Genomic DNA, 20,393 nt, shown 5'->3' with positions numbered 1-20,393 from the left:
TCCCTTAAGCTTTAACAGGTGGGATGAAATCAAGCTCATGGCTTGATTCCAACAAAAAAGTCATGGCGAAAATATCTACCAAAATATTTCCAAATACGTGGCTAATGAAAAATACGCTATTTTGCCCAAGTTAACAATACTCGCTCACTTTGGTTGATCTGCAATTTCAAATTTTGCAGGAAACAGACTCTGAGCTCAGCCACAGTGAGAATCCTCCAAGGTTTGGCCACATGGAAGTATCTTGGAAAATTAGAGCACATCTAAGTTCTTTAAAGACTTGATTTTTTTTCAGTGACTAAATTATCCAGAAGCTCCTTTTGTACTGAGTGTGCTTTGACTTGGAGGCTGAGTGAGAGTCTCCATAGAAGTCTGTGCTGCTGTGGGCTGAGACCAGGAGCAAAGAGAAGAAAGCTTGTCTCTACCCAGTGCCGACAGACTCTTGGAGAGGATGTGACTAGTAAAATGTTAAGAGTTCTTTGTTATTTGGGGAGAGTGATTTTTTTTCCCAAAGGCATATAAGCTTAGCCAAATTTGGGAAGATTTTCAGCAGGATGGCAAAAAGCACATTTCTGACAAAAAGTCATCTGCTAAATTTCATAGAAAAAGTGTGATGAATTTTTCAATGAGACAAATAACATCTTTTTTCTTCTAAACACTTAAGAACTACTAAACTGTTCTGGCAGGTATTTTCTTTCAGAATGAAACAATCAGGATAGAATAATTCAGCATGGGAGACAAAGTTTGCCCGATCTGCAAGATGTTGCAAAAGAGCATTACATTAATAAGTATTGGGAAGCCTGAGAAGTTTCAAATATCTCCTATAAGAAAGAAAATGAGCTTTAAATGTATATCCATAACTATCAAATGAAAGGAATCCAGAAAAAAAACCAAGACAGCAAAAAAAGCCATATATTCCCCCTCCAACATGGTCTTGTGTAATATCCTTGCAACATTCTCTGAAAGTTAATTAACAGGGGCTCCACCAAACCAAGGAGAAAGAAAATTCCACCAGAAGGACACCCTACTGTGACTTTTCATTTGTCTCTACAAGCCTTTGCAGGCATCCCCGGTACACAAACAGAGCATGGGAAGAGCCAGCTTCTACAGCAGCTGGGATCCTGATTCAAGCAGGGCTTCACAGCAAGGCACCAGCCAGTAACCAGAAAAAAAACAGAGATGCACTAGGAAAACCTGTGAGTTTAATCCCTACCATGACAATTGACTGTGCAAGCAAGCAGCTGTATCTAGCCTCACTGGAATTTGTAAATGTTATCCAAATACGCCCCATGCAGCACGAACCACAATTACCCAATCTAAAGGTGAGTAAGAAACAGATTACTGCGGCAAGGGCTGCATCATAAAGTGATACTCAAATCTCTTTGCTGGCAAAAAAAAGCAGGTGAGAGTGGTAAATTCTCTTTCCTGTTATTGTGGAATCTCGGTACAGCCAAGTACTTTGCCAGATCCCTGTGATGCAGCCTTTGTGGCCCACATGTTGCGCTTGCCTGCCCCTGCCTGAGTATTGCCAGCTGCCTGTTGTCACTGCAAGCCAAACCTCCTGTCCATGCTGAATAAGAGCAAGGACAGAGATACTTATGGCTGCAAAGAGAAGCTCTTGGAAGGCCTGAAGAATGACCCAGAACAGCTCCCTGACATCTCCAGAAGACAGAGCCCAGTTACTCAATGGTTGATCAACACCCACCACATGCATCTGAGAGAAACACATCAGCCGGACTACCCTGGCATCTCTCCTCTAACAAGTGGAAATAGTGTTAGAAGTTTATCTGGAGCTCACCAGTATGGGGAACGTGGTCTAATGATGGAAAGATTGCATCTGTAACGTTCTCTGTCTGATAGCACAGGCTGTTCTTAGAAACTGGGAAGCTCCCCCCACCAACTCCAAAGCAACAACAGATGATCCTTCCCTCTTCTTTATGTTGAATCAGTTCCAGCATGGGGTTTGAAGTAGGGACATATACAGTTGTGTGGGCACCCATCAGCAAAAGCAAGCATGAAAATAAGCAGCTGCCAAGGAGCTTCAACAGAAGCTTCAGCCAAGACACCAAATTCATCTGGCTTTGCTGTGCAGCAAGCAAAATCATGGCAGTGGGGCATCAACCTCTCAGACATCCCAAGGCATTAAGACCACTGATAATTATACAAGAAGCTCTCACTGTCTAGCACCAACTGTTTTCCTTATTATGTGGACATTCACAACTATGGCCAGAAGCAGTACTTGTGTTAACAAGATCTTAGTCTCTTCATAAGTCCTCGTCTTGTCTGCCCAGTTTTCTAATGTCTCGCTTACATCTATCCACTTGATGTCCTCCCTGACATTTCCTGGATGCAGCACCCAAACTTACCGTGTTTCATCCAATCAAAAAACAACCAAAGAGAAAATTTCAGTCAGCCAATAACTGCCATTATCAATTACTGGTAATTCTTGTTTTCCACATATATTAAGTAAACGTAATGCCATTTACTCGAGCTAAAATAGAACAACTGCAGAAATGAGCACTGTGCAATTACTCGCATCAAGCCATTCAGTCTTCATTGTTATATAGATTTTTTCTTGTGTATTCCTGCTGCTTATTGCAATATACCAGCGATGTTTCTGTGCCCTTATAGAACAGGCACAAAACAGCAAAATCACCTGTGTGAAATTTTCACTTACAATGAAATGAGTGTTCATTAAATTTCTGCAGCTACTTGACATTATAAGCATTCAGAATTAGAAATGTTCATTTTTCTTTGCAAAACTCATTTCCAATCAAAAGATATGGGCAGATCCAAAAATGCACTTTAAAATTAGGCTCAATCTGATTGAAAGAAAAAAAAAAGAAATTGTGAAATTCCCTTTTTGTCAAACCGGACTATTCCTTTTTAACCAAAATTCAGAACATTTGTTGGAAAAAAAAAAAAAAACAACCTTCTTTTGACAATGGTATCACAGATCTAATAATTGCACAGGGTATTTACTCTGCAAAGCAAAAGCAATAAAATGATTTATGGTTAACACATGTTAAGGCTGACACATTGGAAATTGATACTTTTATGGTAAAAAGGCATTATTACTGGCCTGCATTTCATAAAGTCTCGCTCAATTTCTTTCCTTTTCTGTGTATTTCATCGTGGCAAAACTTGTCCGCTTCTACAGAAGGTGAAACTCCTGATTATCCTGCAGTGCAGTGCACGCTCTGCCCACAGACACCCACCAACACGGCAGTGCAACTGGAGGGAAAGGTGCCCTGAGCACTCCCTTCAGTCCTCTCAGCTTTCTACTCCAACTTTTGAGCAGAGCTGCCTGGTTTGATTTCTTTGTACGTACCCACCAGAAGCTAAACTCACTTGTCAGGAACCACTGAACTGCCATCAGATTCACCTCTCTTACTGATAACCAACCTTTCTGACAATACAAGAAATTCCCTTCATGGGGGGCGCTTAGTGAGGTTATAGACAGAAACCCAGATGGCCTTGGGTTGCACTTGCCTCATATTTTGCCAGTGCTGGAGGATTAGATAAGCTCAGAATTCACTTCCTTTAAGTCAAGGATTTTTAGGAGATAGCTCAATGAGGAACAGACCAGCAGTTTCAAGGTTGGGAGCGCAGGACCACTGTCCCTGTGTTTACCTTATGCCACCGGGGATGCCATCTGCCTTCCGATGCCATCACCTGGATGTCACTCGATGTGGCTTCCCCACCATAGCAAGCCTGAGCATTGTGCACTGTAGGCAGAGCGGGCCCAAGCATTCAGACCAGCCAAGGCAAAGTAGGCTCTACCCTCACAGCTGCTGAACAAAACATGAATGAAAAGTGATTCCCACAAGGCCAATGAACTCTGGACATCCAGAGAACTTCCATCAAGGCACTGGGCCCACACCTACAACCTGCTCTCTCCAGGAACTCTTCCCTCCCTCCCTTCACTCCAGAAGGCTTTCAGGATCAGACCCCATTAGGTGGATGGCCCAGTTTTCCTCAGAGCTCTCAAAAGTGAAACAAGAACAGGAATCCAGGACACTCACCACATCTGTGCTTGTGATCTTGGCCAGGAAGTCTGTTAGGCTGTCACCGGAGAGTGAACTGTCCCCATCATCAAGCTGAAGGCCACAGATGGCTGCTCCCACACTTCCAGTTGCTATCATTGACGGTGGGTACATGGCAAAGTTAAAATCTGCAAGAACAGATCTGGGAATTAGTCCAAGCCTGGACCAGAAAAGCTGCAAAACATCAGAGGCAATCAACATAAAACCACACCCAAGAATAAAAATCAGGGAAGTAGAAGAAAGGGAAAAGTGCCACTCTTTTTGGTCCGACCGAGCTCATTAGTCACACTACTCATCACAAGTAGTCAAAGGAGGTGTAACAGATCTGCAAATTAAGATGGAAATGCAGCTTGGTCTTTTATTCTCACTGATGCATAAAGTAAACCTGGACAATTTTTAATAGTCTTTTCTTAGTTTACAAAAAAAAAAAGGAAAAAGAAGAGGGAGGCTTTCTGTAATTTATGTAAGAAATTTGGGTCTTAGTCACACTAGAGCTCTATGTATAATCAGAAAACTAACTGGAATAAGGTATCACAAAGGATTGAACTGAGATTTTTTTAGTCATGTCAATTTTTAAGGACTTAATTAATTCCAGCATTTGACAAACTGTCTGGGAAAGAGATTTTAATTAACAATTCATCTTTACTGCTCTATGTTCAACACCTTTGCAATTAGGAAGTGAGAACACTTACAGCCCATAGCTATGTGATCAAAGAAAAAACAAAGATCACATTTGTCATTACTCCTACTTTTTAACAATCAGGTTGAAAATGCATTTCAAAACTTCTCACACATCTGCGGAGATCAGGAGAGAAATGAAAATAAAACTGAATGCTCTTGTGACCTTTCTAAGGCCACTTTATGCTTTTTCATACTGCAGAGACGCTTGGTAACCTGTATTTCCTTTACTAAACACCATTCCCAGATTTTCTAGGTTACAAATACCTTCCTAAATTGAAACTTGATTTGCAAGTTGTTTGGTTCAACAATAACTCATTATCAAACCCTTCTCTACCACTTTTCGATTGTAAGGACTGAAGAAGGAGAAAATCTAAGTACTTCCCAAATTTTTAAAATAATAGTAATAATCCCAGTAAAGATATAAAAGAAATGCTGTCAATATTATTAATATAATGTCAATATTATTAATATAATTCAGTCTATTTATACAGACATGTCACAGAAAACTGCCCTTCCATTAAGGGCACATCCCAAGTCTTCTCTCTTCAGCTAGCACAAATTCTGTAATCCTGCTGATTTTTGTGTAACCAAAGAAGTTTTAAACAGACAGAGGTTTCTTTCTGTCTTCCAGATGCTGAGAGAGCAGACACAGGAATAGGTCTGAAGATGGCATGTTCCTCACCAGGCTGTAATATGTACCTGGGATCCAAGAGGAATGCAGAACTAACCTAAGACTGGAACTCTGGTCATATCATTCAACCATATAGATTGGAGGGGGAATGCTAGAAGTGGGGAGAGAAAAGGGAGGAGCTGAAACCCTCACACAGACTTATCTGTCTCATGGAGCCACTGGGAGATGACCACTTGCAAGCCCATCACTGCCCACCACTGACATCCCCACGTCCTTCCTCCCAGGAAAGCTCAGCAAACATCACACACAAACACTTCTGAATGAGCAACTTCCCACTGACAGAAACAATTAGTGTGGACTGCTATTATAAAAATAATAATTTTACACTACTGTAGTAGTAACCCACTGTATGTATAAGAAAGCAAATGGCCTTGGAAATCATAATAGTGCCCAAATTAACAACTAAGTCATCAGGAAAGTCTTGACCCCCCTACTTGTCAGTGCTGGTAAATGCTGATCTCAGCATGCATCACAAATGATGACACCAATGTAAAAGGAATTACACTTCCACCATCAAAATCAATCTTTCACATTTACCTCATGTGAATTTATACTGCAAGGGAGAGCCCCACCCAGCCTGTAAGTGGGTGACCAGGGAGAACAAATAGTGCTACCCTATACAGAGCACATGCACTCTCAGCAGGAGCCTGTGCTATCCTCACTGCCTCTGCCTGCTGTTGTGGTTATTACTGGACCAGACCTTGAGAGCAGGCCATAAACACAGTGGGATTTTAAGCGGAACTCACCATTTCTTCTTTCATCCTGCTTGAGAACGTATGTTCGAAATGGCCCTTGTTTTGTGCCATGCTGCCTCTTTTCTTACTCGCTGCTACCTACTGGGAGCCCCAGGACTCAGCTCTGGGTGACTGTTGCTGTAGCTCATTCCTGTGGACTGATCTGGTAGCTAGCGGCTCCACAAAAGAAGCATGGGCCACCAGTTTACAAAGTCCAACATAAAAACCAGGAACAGTTCCAGGACTCCAATAAAGAGGTGTTTTTGTAAAGCTCGTAAATGTTTATGTGCTTTAATTACTGTCCAGAGTCTTCTCCCAGTCCATGGAGCAAGTAACAGATGTTTATAACATTTTAAAATATTCAAGCAACATTTATGGAACAGACTTAGCATCAGAAAATCTGTTCCCACAGAGCAACTCATGAGCAACCCCACTAATTTCTGTAGAAATTGATTAATTAAAGAAGGATTTATCTCCATGGATCTGTTTCTCCCCTTGTACACACTGCAATTGCTTGGGTTTAGCTCTGCTGGGAACTCTCCTCAACTGGGAACAAGGAGTAAAGGTCCTTTGACTTCAGCATGTTTCACCTCCATGTACAGCACAAAGCCATGGGAACTAACAGCGCCCCTGGGTGATGCCACAGGGGACAAAGCAGGCTGTGGCACAATGCCTGCTGAAATACATGTGAGCATAAAATGAAGAAGACAAGGAACACTGTGAGTGCAAACCTTGTGTGCTTATGGTGGCGTGATTGAGGCTGCAATTGACTAACGTGGCCATAAACTGGGATGCAACTCCAGCATTCGGTTTTTGGACATACCAAACTGTGTCCTAATTATGCATGGGAACTAGAGACCTACCAGTGGCCATGGATTTTTCATAATTTACCCCTCCTTGCCACAATTTTTTGGGAAGACATGGTTATCTTTTGGAAAAAGATAACTCCGACAAAGTCTGGACAGTCCATACAGAAACTACAATGCAGTGGGTAAGAACAACATGCCTCCGCTCCCACCCATTGTGTCTGCAGCTGGGAGAAACAGATCCCCTTGGAGGCCCAGGTGGACCCATGCCTCACAAGTGTCCTCACAGAGTAGCTTCCCCCAGCTCCCAGTGGATAGCAGAGGAGGTCACATCAACAGGGAGTTCCTACGTCTCACATCCAATGCTCATCACAGCCCAGGCTCAATGAGCTGAGCGAACGACACACATTCAGCGTCCCCTCTGAACTTCCTCGTCTCCTAGGGGCTTACATCAGGACCTCCGCATTATTCGAATGCTGGCCTTCTCATGGTTGATTTTATACCTACAAGTTATGTACTCCCAGAAACCGTCTTCCTAGGAAGCTGAATAAAGAGCCACAGTGCCCCTGCCAACAAGCACTGCTGTAGGTCTGCTTCCACGTGGGGTCACATGAGAACGTTTCTATGCCCAATAACCTTGTTAGTTCCCTTAATGTCATTCATAATGCAAATGAGACAGCGAGCGAATGGCCAGAGGCCCAGAGTGACTAAAGCTCAGCATCCAGAGAGTCTTACATTGCCTCTAGCTCTAAACTAACTTCCCTCCATAACAAGCACCATAAACTTGGCTATCAAAGCTACACATGCCCAGTCTTTGTTGTACAACAGGCAGCGATTTGTATCACTGGCTCCTATTTTTAGCATATTAATTAACTACTGCAACTGGTGAGGCAAGTGTCTCCAACTGGAGAGTGTGGCGCCATTGTCTGAAGTCATCACCTCATCTCGCGCTATTGAAAATCATGGCAGTGACCCTCCTGCTGATATGAATTTAACCTGACATGCCCACAAAGGGATGGGGGGTGGTGCACCAATTTTGTGCACATGGTTCTCCACATCACCCTGGACCCTATTAGTGTGGAAAGAGCTCATTGAAAGAAAAGAAGCCACATTGTGCTGGGCCACCTAGAGGGTTGAATAGAAAAGGCTGAGGAAAAGAGCAGGCAGCAGAATAAAGGCTGTAATTAACATATTTCCATATTCAAGCAAAGCAATAACTACGTGAAGTGTTTGTCAAGGTGCAATGAAAGCATAAATATTAAACACCGTATCTGAGGGGATGCAGAACCCCCCTCCGAGTCTCTTACATTCCATCAAGAAATTTGAAACAAGTTTTCTATATATAATTTCTTGATTATAAGCTCTTGTCCCACTTCCCACATGGTAACAGCCAAAACTCGCCATCCTCACTCACAGGCAAAACTGCCCCCAGATTTAAGTCAAAAGCTTGCCTTGACATTTAAGAAAAATAAAATCAAAGGGGAAGAGAGAGAACTTAAAATATTTGAGACATATACTTTTACTTTAAATTCTTACTGGAGACGATGAACCCTGAATTACAAAGGCAATCTTATAAAAAGCACTGGACACCTGAAGCAAGGCTATGGCTGTAGACCTAGGTGCAACCCTGGTTAATGGGAACCCAGAGCATGCACTCAAGGCATGGCTCTGACTCTTAACTTTGCTGTGATTTATGCAACTCCACAGCAAAGTACAAAACAGTCTCAAAAGTCAGAGGCGTAGCGCAACAACATGTAAAATAGGGGAATAAGAACACGCAAACACTTTAAGAAAATAAAAAGGTTGTTAGAAAGCACTTGAAAGGACTTGTTTTGCCTTCTATTCCTAGGCAATAAATGCCATGAGGCATCCCATCACCATTTCCATGCCACCTTTTTTCCTGAAGGATCTTAAAAACTTGGGACCAACCGTGCTTAACCCCACTGACTCCTAAAGGTAACTTCAGTACTGGAGGAAAAAAAAAGGAAAAGTGCTATTTGAAAAACAGACACCTCTGGACCAGACAACCAGAGCAAATTTGGGGTATCGAGGAGAATCGTCACTCTTCTTTCAGACAGCACACTCTGCACCCAAGCTAGAACTGACGGGCAGGGCAGGAACGTATTCACACCCCAAGATCATTTTCCTGTACATGCAGCAAATGTGACCAACGGTCAGGTGCTAGGACCCTGCACAGCACAGCTGAGCTATTTTGCTGGCTCACTTCTGCAGGCAGATCCAGTGGACTTCACTACCTCTGAGCCAGGAAAATGAAAGGTTGACAGTCAGACTAAAGCAGGAGAGAACCAGAGACAGGAACTCAGAGAGGTCCTGCAAGGGGAAGCCCTAACTCGCAGCCAATAAAGGAAAACTGCCGGAAGGAAAAGAGCACTGACAAACACCCAGGCTGGACGTGCTCCATGTGCCAAAGCCAGGTGGGAACTCCACCCTCTCACAATGATCCCTGTTACTGTTCTGGTTGCAGGTTGCTATTCTAACAGCCAGTTTTCAGCTCTAGGATTTGATAAAATTAGAAAGCACTGTCTAGAGGAAAGCAACGCTTCTCAGGGGGCGCATCACAGGGGACGGAAAAAAAGGAATGTTATCTCCATCAGGAGAACACAATGACCCTCAACAACATCAGTTTATAAATTGCTATTTAAAAGCTTATCAAAATTTAACAGCCCAATTTCATTCAGCGTCAAACTTCACACAGACAATGATTTTACTATGAGGACAAGCATGGATCTTTATTTTAGGAGATAAGTTTAAAATAAAATTGTAAGGGAAACAATATAAGTCACACATTTAATTCCTGTCTGTTTTGATCCAAGTGCATTTCTTGTGTTCATGTGTTAATCCAGTTGGCTTTAACTGCACTGGCCATTTTATCTCTTACTCCTGTAATTCTGCGAGACACAACAATTTTTCCTAATGTTAACAATTTCTGCTTTTAAAAGCAAAACCAACTGACTCATTAGCACTTCAAAAAAAAAAAAAAGATACACCAGTGCCGAGAATGACAAAAGAAAAAACTATCAAGGAAAATAGGATGCAGATGTAAGCGCTTCTATCCACTGAGTAGGTGGCAGGGAAGACACCTAATTCTGTTCCTGGGCTACAGTAAGGCTAAAAAGATTGGACTTTATCCTTTGGAGTATCCTAAATGCTAATGCTATTGTACAACCTTCTGAGTGAAGTACAGACAGGAAAACTTGCTGAACACTCAACATAGGAAAGTATACAAAAAGTAATGCAGCATACATAGCTGCAGATTAAATCATAAACTCTATTTCTGAACAACTATCTGTACTGGTTATTATTGCCATTTGTTCTACAACTTCAATAAGGTAGCTTAATCAAGATCAGGATTATATTAGCACTCAAACCATCAAAAGGTCAGATGTGCAGCTGGTAGGAAGAAGGACAACTTACCTTACAGCCCAGGAAATATACTAGCTTGTATCAGCAAAGGCTCTCTTCCTCAATTTCATTCCATCTCATCTTTCCAGATTTGTTGGGTCCTACAACTTAAGGAGCGAGCCTGCTCATATGAAATACTCCCCAGGCCCTGCCTACTCGCTCGCTAATGGAGTTGTGATGGCTCTTGTGGCTTCATTTGGCTGGAGAGCTTGTTACACTGATTTGAGCTGCCTCTCCCAGGAGCAAGCAAAAGCCTTCTTTTGTCTGGCAATAAAATCACGTGGATTGTTTTTTCTTTTGACACGTGTAATGCAAGAAGCATTTGTGCAACCACCATCACTTTACAAAGCGTATTTTCCTTGTATGAGATTAATGCATCTAACAAAGCCTCTGTGGACATTTTTTCCCCTCTGTGAAGAACAGGTCCTGGCTAAAATGCATAGCACACCTTTGTCTTCCGCACAGACGTAGCCAAGTAAGTCTTACATTGGCTAAAAGGGTAAGGACGCATAGCACATTGCCCAGCAGGACTCCTGAGGACCAAACATGTCTCTTGGTGTTGCACAGCATTCTGTGTAATTACCCTCCAGATCAGCATGGCTATAGGCCTCACAGTGCAGTTTTTGCTCATATAACACTCCCATTGACTTCCACAGAACATCTGTCTGAGTAAGGATCCCGGATTTGGCCCAGAAGTTCAAAAAAAAAAAAAAAAAAAGCTTTCTCAGCTTTCAAATGTAGATGATTAATGTCCCAGAAACAGTGGGCAGAGGTTTGGCACACAGTACAAAACTGACTTAAAGCTGAAATTTTCCTCCTATTTCTTAGGCTCGTTCTAGTCACAGATTTTGAAAGCCACCAGTCATGAGGTACTGCATTGTATTTGTTATGGTAACATCTCACCTGCCAGAGGACTCAGCAGAAGCACAAAAGAGAATGTGCAAACAACTGAGTCTAGGGATCTACACAGTTGCTTTCTGTCTCTGCAAGTACACGAAGCTTTCTGCTTCACAGTTTTGCATGCCACTTAAAACACCGAGAATCTCCTGTGATTAGTCTCTCCATTACTGCTTGTGCCCAGAGAAGCACAGTTCCTCTTACTGAATCCTGGTTTGCACAGCCTCTCCTCCCTCAAAACCCATTCTTTTGTAGGTCCTGAGACAAATATATATATATATATTCTGTGCCATAACAGTGCCACATACAGCCTCCAACAAGAAAGCATAACTTAAGGAAGCAGTCAAGCATCTTCAACTCTGAACAACCTGGAAGAAAAAGAAATGGAGGGCAAGCTGAAGTCGAGGAAATAATAAACGATCCTCCTTCCATCTGCAGCATGGCATGTTCTGCTTACAGCTCTGCAGCCAGGGCATTTTCCTGCTCCTCCAGGAGTGACTTCATGGCTTGGAGAGCAGAACACACAAGCAAACAGATGACCCCATAGAAACATTTCTAAACTGTGGAGTGCTATGGGAAGAGACAGAGGTAAGCCCATTTCAGGACAAACAAAGGGTGAAAAGCAACAAACAGACAGGAGGTAGGGTAAGAACAGCAAAATGACAATGACTTAAGAAAGCAAAAGAAGACTGGTCTCTTTTGGGCAAGCAGATAAACAGGATCCTCTCAAGCTGAAAAAGAGGTAAGCATCTATTTTAACAAGCTATATTGTAAGGGCAGGGAGCCTTGCTGCACTAACTTTTTAGTGCCTTTAAAATCCATAGGGCTCCTGAAGAAGAGTTTAGCTCACATAGGTAGCCACCAGCTGGATAAGAAAATAAATGACACTGTGAAAGACAAGGATATGTCAGCATGTGTCAGCCTATACGGTGTTACCGTACAGTGAGCAAGGCAGCTTGAAGAGAGCTGTCCTATGCACAGGCAATTCCCAGCCAAGGGATTGCTCTGCTCTCTTGCCAGTACCCTGTGTGCACAGCCACAGCTTTACAAGTACAGGCAGAGCTGGGCTGAGGGTGGCTCCACTTTCAGATCCTTCTGGTGGAGAATGAGGCTTCAGAAAGTGTTACAAGTGCAGGGCAGGGAAAAGAGAAAAATTCTTGATCAGGGAATAAGCTTCTGTCTTGCTTGCAAGTAGTAAGTTCAGATGGGACCAAAAGCAAGGAGGGATATGTTCCAGTTTCAGTCATGCTCATGTGAATCATTACTCACTACAATGATGGGGGAGAGACTGCGGATTTATATTCATGCAGATTGTTTCAGAAACTGGGCTTGAAATAAAGACAGAGAAACAGAGAGCACCAGAATGATAAAACATGATTGAGAAGAAAATACAAAAGAACCAAGTGTCTTCTCCTTTTGTGTAGTATTCAAGCAGAAATCAGAATAGAAATCATCTCAAAATGATCCTAAACATCCAGCAACCCATCAGTGCCCCTTCCCAGAACTGTTATGGTTGCTTCCATCTCTGTTTGCTGATATAGAGTCTCGCTGCACCGAGATCACAGCTGGCTCTGTAAAGGCAGGGAACACTTGGGAATTTCTGGTGTAAAGCTTTTGGAGAAACCAAAATGGAGCAGTAGGTGAAGAACTCAAGCTAGAGGAGAAAAGATCAAAATATGTCAGACTTTACATGTGTGGTGGTTTCTGTCCTAGCTACAAGTGCAGAGCACAGCACTGTATAGCCTGCTGCAGCGAAAGTTAACAACCCAGCCAGACCCACTACAACATGACACACTAAAGAAGATAAAGTACTTTAGAGCAGAGTAAAGCAACATTGAGATAAATCAGGAAGTAAAAGGAGAGACACTGCTGTGCTTAAAACTAAAGCCATTAGCCAGCCAGCAAGGTCAAGTCTGGTAACACTGAAGCCCCAAAACTGGGCTAAACACATGCATGGAGGGAGCAAGGAAGAGGCATCCACATGTCAAAGGAGGTCATCTAGCTGAAAGAAGGTAAATGGGGAAATGAAACAACAGGCTTAACCCAAGCTGGCTGAGAGCAGAAGCTTTGAGGGAGAAAGGGAAAGAAGAAATGCAGCGGCTGATGAAGAGGGCTTTGTAACAAATAAGACAAGAAAAGGAAATGACAACTGGATCTGGAAGGAAGTTTGATGAGAAGGGGATTTTTTCACAGAGGAGGCTAAGAATTGCTTTGAGAAGAGCAGCAGTGAATGGGAAATAAATCAATAATAACACGACATTTCCATAATGCAAATAACAGTGTTGCAGCTTGCTAGTAAATTAAGAATAAGGTAGAAAACTATGAAAAGGGGCTTGGTTAAGGTATCTGCTTTTGAAGCTGTAATGGGCTGTGGGTCTGCCTCAGAAATAAATGTCACCACAGCAATTTGTGGAAAACAGGGCGTGAAGAAAAGAAAAACTGTAGCTAGTGCCATGGTGCCCTGTCTTCCAGGAAGCTCCATACCTACAACTTTCACATGCAAAAAAAAAAAGGAAACTCTGACTTGTTGTTTCTTTAAACTCCAGAGGACTTCAGTTCATGCATTTGATACCATGAGAAGCAAATCATACAGGGGAAACACAGGACAAGTGTATGGCTGGACCAAGGGTTGGAAAGAGAATGCTGTTCTGGAGCTAAGTAAATGGACTAGTAAAGCACAGAACCAACCATCAAGGAACTCATGGACAAAGAATGGAAAGAAGCCATGGCCTTTGGAAACTCCTTCATGGCCCACACTCCTGCAATGGTCTGATTACTTGGAAAACTTCATGGTCATAGGATTACAGACTAGAATCTTTAAAGTTAAATCATAATGGAATCTCTTTCATTCAAGAAAATGTCCTCTTAGATAAAAAAAAAAAACAAAACACTGTTTTGGGAAGTGAAAACAACGAAAGAGGGAAAACCGGGCTAGTAGACAACTAGTGAAGACAACATACAAATTTGTTGGGAGAGTGATGGCTGATGTTATGATGATCGTAATAATTTTGACCACTGAAAAGACCACCTTTTGCAGAAGAAAAGGGCAGTGTTAATGAACCCTAGGCAGGGGAAAATGCAAAGCCAATATATAGCTGTTGTACTAAAATAAATTACTAATTAGACCAGAAATATCTGATGGATTACCAAGAGTGATCCTGCAGGCACTGAGCAATATTTCTGTTGAGCTCTGTGGCCTTTTGGCTTAGAAGGATCACACAGCAGTGGGAAAAGAAAGAAAAGCTTCAGCATCTTGGTAACCACAAAGTTAATTACCCTCAGAAAGTCCATATAAGCATTCTCTAAAACAGATCTACTGAGGTAGCAAAAAATGGTAAGAACATTGTAAGAACAGTCTCAAACACTGAGAAGCAGAAATAGCAGTAAACAGTCATACACTTGTATTACCCAAAAGATGCATCTGATTTTCCTTTTGCCTCTGCAAACACACAGGGGAAACAGTTCTCTCACAATGAACAGATCGATTACAAAGAGTTAGGTATATTGAACAGCAGAGAGTCAAAACGTTAAGCCATATACTACTTTGAAATACCCCTGTAAAACATGGCATGCTGCTCATCTATCTGCTTTAGGTCTAGCTCCTATAAAAAGGTCTAACTGTTAATCCTTGGAATGAAAATTAAAGTACACTTAGCCTTTAAAAGTCACCAGAAAATAACAACAATAGCATTTTACATATATATATTAAAAGCTTCTATTCCTTTGGAGCCATTTTTCTTATCTAAGTCTTCAGAAACTGCGTTCAGTCAAAAATATGACAAAAGGGAAGCATAATGGTTCCCTACAACAGGGAGTAGTTTCACTGCTTGCTTGGAGTCAAGTTAAGAGAAAGAATCCAAATGTTTTTTTAAAAAAAAGTAATTACTTTTTTAAATTGTTATTCCCTATGCTCCAGTAATGAAGTAGCATCACATACATGTTAAAATACAATCTCAATCTTACTGGTTAACCAGTGTCCTGTTAACAACATTTTACAGAACACAACATTCATTTTGGGCTAATGTGCTGTTACAGCTCCTAGTTTTTTGGCTGTCCCATATCTGTCCATACAAATGACCTGTGGCTCTTTAAAAACATTACTGAATGAGGCAAAGTAGAAAATCAACTGTGTTCAGTGCCTTTACAGCAAAAGCACCACATAGGAACAGGACTGCAAGTGCTTTACAAGAATACTGTTGATACACAGCATGAGGACCTGATTCACAACACCTTTTGCACAAGTCCTACTGGCTTGAACAGCTCTTCCCACACTGTGCTACGGACAGAGGGGATGAAAAGCTTTTGTGCCACCATTGACTAATCTTTCCATTGCATCTCAACCAGACATACCCTGGGCACCTTGGCCTACCTGTGGCACAAAGGGCAATGAACGTTTGTGCATGCTTCCGGATCAAAAGCAACTTGTCTTTAGGTAGAGGCAGCTTCCGTAGAATGTGTTCAATGAAGTCATGAGGGGTGACTGCTGCGAGGTTCCACTTCAACTTCCCCAGCACCACGAGCTCCCATTCCTGCAAGAGGTTGTGGGGGGAAGAAGAGAAGAAAAGCCATAAGCAAGTCTCAAGAAAACACTTCACTTATTTATCTGATTGTAATTATATCACTGCTAAATTGGTTTTGATCAAAAAATTTTTTCAGTATGCCCCTACTGCTTTGAAGTTGTTGACTTTTATTTCTTTTTATTCTTTTTTTTTTTTTAAACCACTGGAAATGTCAAGCTCTGCTGAAAATAATGAGACCTGGCAGCTCCTGCCAAGATTTTACTTTTTTTGTATCCAGTCCTGAATGCCCACCCAGAAAGCTTAGCCTGCAATTAGATATTGCCAAGGTCATTGTGGTCCTTTCCTAGTAACTTCTTTTAAATGGCTATACTCCTTACTTTATAGCCTTTTAAAGCCCTTGAGATAACCACGCACAAAAATAACCTAGATATACATTCTTTTTCAAAATAGGGGAAGTTCATTTGATGGCACTCTCTCCAAAACTGTATTCAAAAGCTCCTGCAGATAAATCTGTTGGTGGTTAAACTACTCTAAGACAGGCTTTGCAGAAAGGAAATGCACGTAACACAGCCAAGAAGTAGCCTGTGTAAATTATATGCCAATAAATCATGTAGGATCCAGTCCCACATTCTTTGCACGCCCAAAACTCCCAGTGAAATCAAAGGAAAACTTGGGCGTCTATGTAACTACTGGCCATTCCCTGCAATGTGATGACACACAGGAACAGTACCTCATCAACAGATCTGACCATGGGGCTAGGTTTGCATACTTAGATGTTTAAAATGAGTTTTGAATACCTTACAGTGCCCCGCAGAGCTGACAAAACTCAGGCCTTGGACTCATTTCTGTCTCATGCATCAACCATTAGCTATTAACTAAATTCCATGCACTGATTGTTGAGTCCTGATGATGCGTAAGCCTGATGGAGCCCAGCGTGGTGGGAAGCCCCAGCTAAGTTTGTAGAGCTGGCAAGTTCAAAAAAACATCCTTTAATTTTGCAGCCGAGGAAACGTCAACCAGTGTTGCTGAGAAACCATAAACATGGACCCCACAACGCCATTTTTGCAGTCGTTTCTCTGAAATATGTCTGCTCTAACAGCAAGCTACTTGCCTACAGACATTCCTACTGGATTATGACAGAGCCCTCCATGGCTTGGAAATCTTGTGTTCATGTACCTACCCCTAAAGGGTCCAAAAAGCAGACAATTCTTTTCTTTTCCCCAAAAAAATCTAAAATGTTTTAACAAAATGGTAATTAAAATTAACTAAGATATGATCTTCCAACACAACAGCTTCTGATGCAGAAAAGTGCACAATCGTGCGATCTGGAAGACTGGGTAGAGGGAATGCAAGCTTAAATGGACATGACATGAAGAGGGAGGCACATTGTTCTCCCTCTTCTTGCACGGGGGCCACAGCGCTCCCTGTAACAGTCAGTGCCACCAGTGGAACACCTAATGCCTGTGACAGCCATGGCAGGGTTTGCAATGCAGAGCTCTTTATTCTGCAGAAGTACGAGCTCCTGGCCCCTCCCCAGGGGGAATTCCCACTGGCTTCACCCAGTGATTCATAGGAGAAATTCTCGTGGGATTCAGCTTGCTATGCACATCCACCAGGGTCTGTGAGAACAAAGCTACCGGGCCCAGCATGCATCCCACTGACAGGCTGAACAGAGTTGTTACACTTGGAAAAGACCTCCGAGATCACCTGGTCCAACCCCCCGCCCTGTGCCACTCTGCAAATATTAAGTATTCCCCTGAATAATTGTGATTCTTTTTGTTTCTACTTTCCCAATGTCTGGTTTGAACTCCCCAGCGCCAAGACCCTTTCACTGGCGGGTCGAGTTTTCACCCCATTACAAGCCTTGCTGAGAATCTCCTGGCCACCAGCCCTGCATGAACCAAGCCACCACCTCCTGAACTTGTCGCTTATCAGCCGCACAGCACCTGGCACCCCAACCTTGCACACCGGCACCATGCCACTGGCAGCTAAGCAAGCCTTGCAGCTAAGCGCAGCGTCCCACCACTGCAGCACCGGGTGAGGAGGGCCACGGGGCCCCAAATCCGGCTGCGCCCCCCCTTCTCTCCCTCCCCGCTCCCTCCCTGGGGCCGCCTGGCAGCGGTTCAAGGGGTGAAGTCATGCCCGGCTCCGCGTGTCTGCCGCCAGGTGGAGCCGCAGCGCCGTGCCGAGCCGCGCCGCGCCAGGCGGCCCGCAGCAGCGCCCCCGCCGCGGGGCAAGCACGCGCGTGGGGCCGGGGCTCCCCCGGGGAAATGCGGGAGCAGCAGGAGCAGCAGCCGGGCAGCCCCAGGGAATTGCATGAGGGGTGCCGGAGGTGGGGGCAGAAGCTGCAAGAGGGGAGCCCGGGGCCCCTGCTGACACCACCAGCGGCCCCCAGCCAGGGGCATGGTGTGCTCACAGGTTCGGGGCGGTCCCTCTCCATCACACGGGTGTGTCTAAGCACTTTTGCCAATTCAGGAGGGCATGTGGAATTAAAAAAAAAAAAAAGTGAAAAGCATGATTTTAAAAAGGGGGGAGGGTGGAGGGGTGGCAAAAGTGGTGGCCGGCTGTGGAAGAGAGGGAGAGGGAAGGGGATGGCTGTCAGTGCGAGAGCTGATGCAGAGAGGATGGGTGTGCTGAAGGTGGAAGGGGGCTGCTTACCAGCAGCTCTTGAGGTTTGATGGAATTGTCCGTATATATGCACAGCTTCTCTGCTGTGAGGGGGATTGTCTCTTTCAGCTTGGAGGCCAGGAACATGCACACTGCCCCCAGCAGTTGCAGATGGCACTTTCGAGTGGGCACCACAGCTAAGAATCTGTCCAAGTAATTCATTGCCAGAGGGAAAACTTCTTCTTCACACTTCTGCTCTTCACAGACCTGCAAGCAAGGAGCGTGGGGAGGGGAGGACAGGATGGGAGGGTGGGGGGCAGAGAAAGAGACAAGAAGGAAAAAAATGAATAAATGAGTGACCCCACAAAACACACCACTGCCTCCGCGCTGCAGCTCCTGCTATTTTTGTTTCCCGGGGAGCTAAATTTTGGGGGAGGGGGAGATCTCTGGAGAGGCTGGGAAGGCTGTCAATCGGCTTTCACATTCCTTTAGTTCATTCAGTAATAAATGAATTCAAGACACTGTGTGGGAGAGCCGAAAAGCCCCATCCAGCAGCAGTGAGCAGCCTCCGACTTTTTTTTTTTTTTTTTTTTGTCGGCGCCCCAATTTTTTTTTTTTTTTGATTTCGTCATATTTTCAAAAAATCGATAAAAATATCAAAACGCCCCTGGGGGTCCCGGTTTTGGTGCCAGTGGCATCCCAGGGCGGTCCCCTATCGTTTCCGACAATTGCAAAAATTCCCCCGGGGGGCATCCCCCAGCCCTGCGCCCCCGATCCGGTGCGGGGGGGAAGGACGGGAGACACAGCGAGGGCGAGGTGGGGTGGGGAGAGCCCGAGCAGCCTGAATCCTTAGAGCAGGAGCGAGCGAGAAAATTATTTCAAAAATTTACCAAAAATCAGCACTGCGGAGAAAACGCACAAATCGCACATGAAAATCAAGCGGAGGGTCTGCTCTTTCCAACCCGGGGGGGGGGTGTCTGGAAAAAGTCCCCCCCAAAGGAGATCCGAAGGTGGCAAATGATGATGGTAGGGGCTAGGGCAAGGCAGTCAAGCCTGCGGGGCTGCGGGCCCGCTGCCGCCCCGTGCTAAGGATCGGGGTGCAGGGGGTGTCCGCCGCCTGCTCGGGCTTCCCTGCAGCCCCCGGCCGCATTTGGGGGGGGGCGGGAGTGCAGCGGCGGAGGGCCCCACCGAAGCCCCTTCTTGGAAAGGAGGGTGAAGACGGGCTCAGCGCCTCCGAACAGTTGTACGCAGCTCAACATGGCGAAAAAAGGCACGTCCTAACCGCTGCATACGTGGGCATGAAATCCTCGCTGGGCAAAACGTGGGGGGCACCGGTCACCCCCCGCCCCTCGCCCTGCCCCGGGCGCAGCTCCCTTTCCCAGAAAAGCCTCAATCTCAGGCGCTCCAACCGCCCTGCAGCCGGAGGCGGCTTTTCTTTTCTTTTTACTTGCAAATGACTTGCACAGCTCCCCCCCCACTTCCTCCCCTCGTTGCACCCCGCTTTGCAGAAGCGGCAGCCCCTCGGGAGGGCGACTGCCAGGGCGAGCTGTGAGATGCTCCCCGCGCCCCTTCCCCCACCACACCGAGGAAAGAAGAAGAATAAAAAAAAAAAAAAAAAAACATGGTGACCGGGGGCCGAGAGGCTGCAGAAGGAGAGGGGCGGCAAGGCAGGGGAGCTGCGCCCCGGCCCCCCGCGGGCAAGGGGCTCGGAGTGGCCGGGATAGCCAGCAAATACGAACCTCCAGCATCCAAGTGGCCACCATCCTCCTCATGAAGGGCTGGATGTCCTTCTGGACGCACTTGAAGTAGGAGCACTGGGGCAGATACCTCTCCTCGATGGTTAGTAAGTTGTGCAAAACGCGGTCATCGTAGAGCAAGTTTGGGTCAGGCAGAGCTCTCCTCATGGGATCCACCTCGCAGCACAGCAGCTCCATGTTTCCAAAGAGATCTCCCTCTTTCTCTGATGGAAAAGTTTTTTTTTTTTTTTTTTT

At 44.6% G+C, this 20,393-nt stretch overlaps 1 protein-coding gene across 2 annotated transcripts in view; it reads right to left on the bottom strand.

The window, feature by feature from the left end:
* Positions 1–20,393, bottom strand: part of CCND2 (cyclin D2) — a 38,453-nt gene that overhangs the window by 16,969 nt on the left and 1,091 nt on the right. For both annotated transcript variants that reach the window (XR_004746748.1, XM_035312460.1), the window contains exons 2-5: positions 20,142–20,362; positions 18,454–18,669; positions 15,645–15,804; positions 4,023–4,171 (exon numbers count right to left, since the gene is read on the bottom strand). Coding sequence is in view for 1 of the 2 variants with exons in the window: in XM_035312460.1 (XP_035168351.1) it covers positions 4,023–4,171; positions 15,645–15,804; positions 18,454–18,669; positions 20,142–20,362 (746 nt within the window). In the remaining variant the exon portion in view is untranslated. The remainder of the gene's footprint in view (positions 1–4,022; positions 4,172–15,644; positions 15,805–18,453; positions 18,670–20,141; positions 20,363–20,393) is intronic.

This window comes from Oxyura jamaicensis, chromosome 1 (assembly GCF_011077185.1).
Source record: "Oxyura jamaicensis isolate SHBP4307 breed ruddy duck chromosome 1, BPBGC_Ojam_1.0, whole genome shotgun sequence".
In the NCBI taxonomy this organism is placed as follows: domain Eukaryota; kingdom Metazoa; phylum Chordata; class Aves; order Anseriformes; family Anatidae; genus Oxyura; species Oxyura jamaicensis.
The sequence above is the reverse complement of the archived record's forward strand: the minus strand, read 5'-3'. Positions and strand labels throughout refer to the sequence as shown.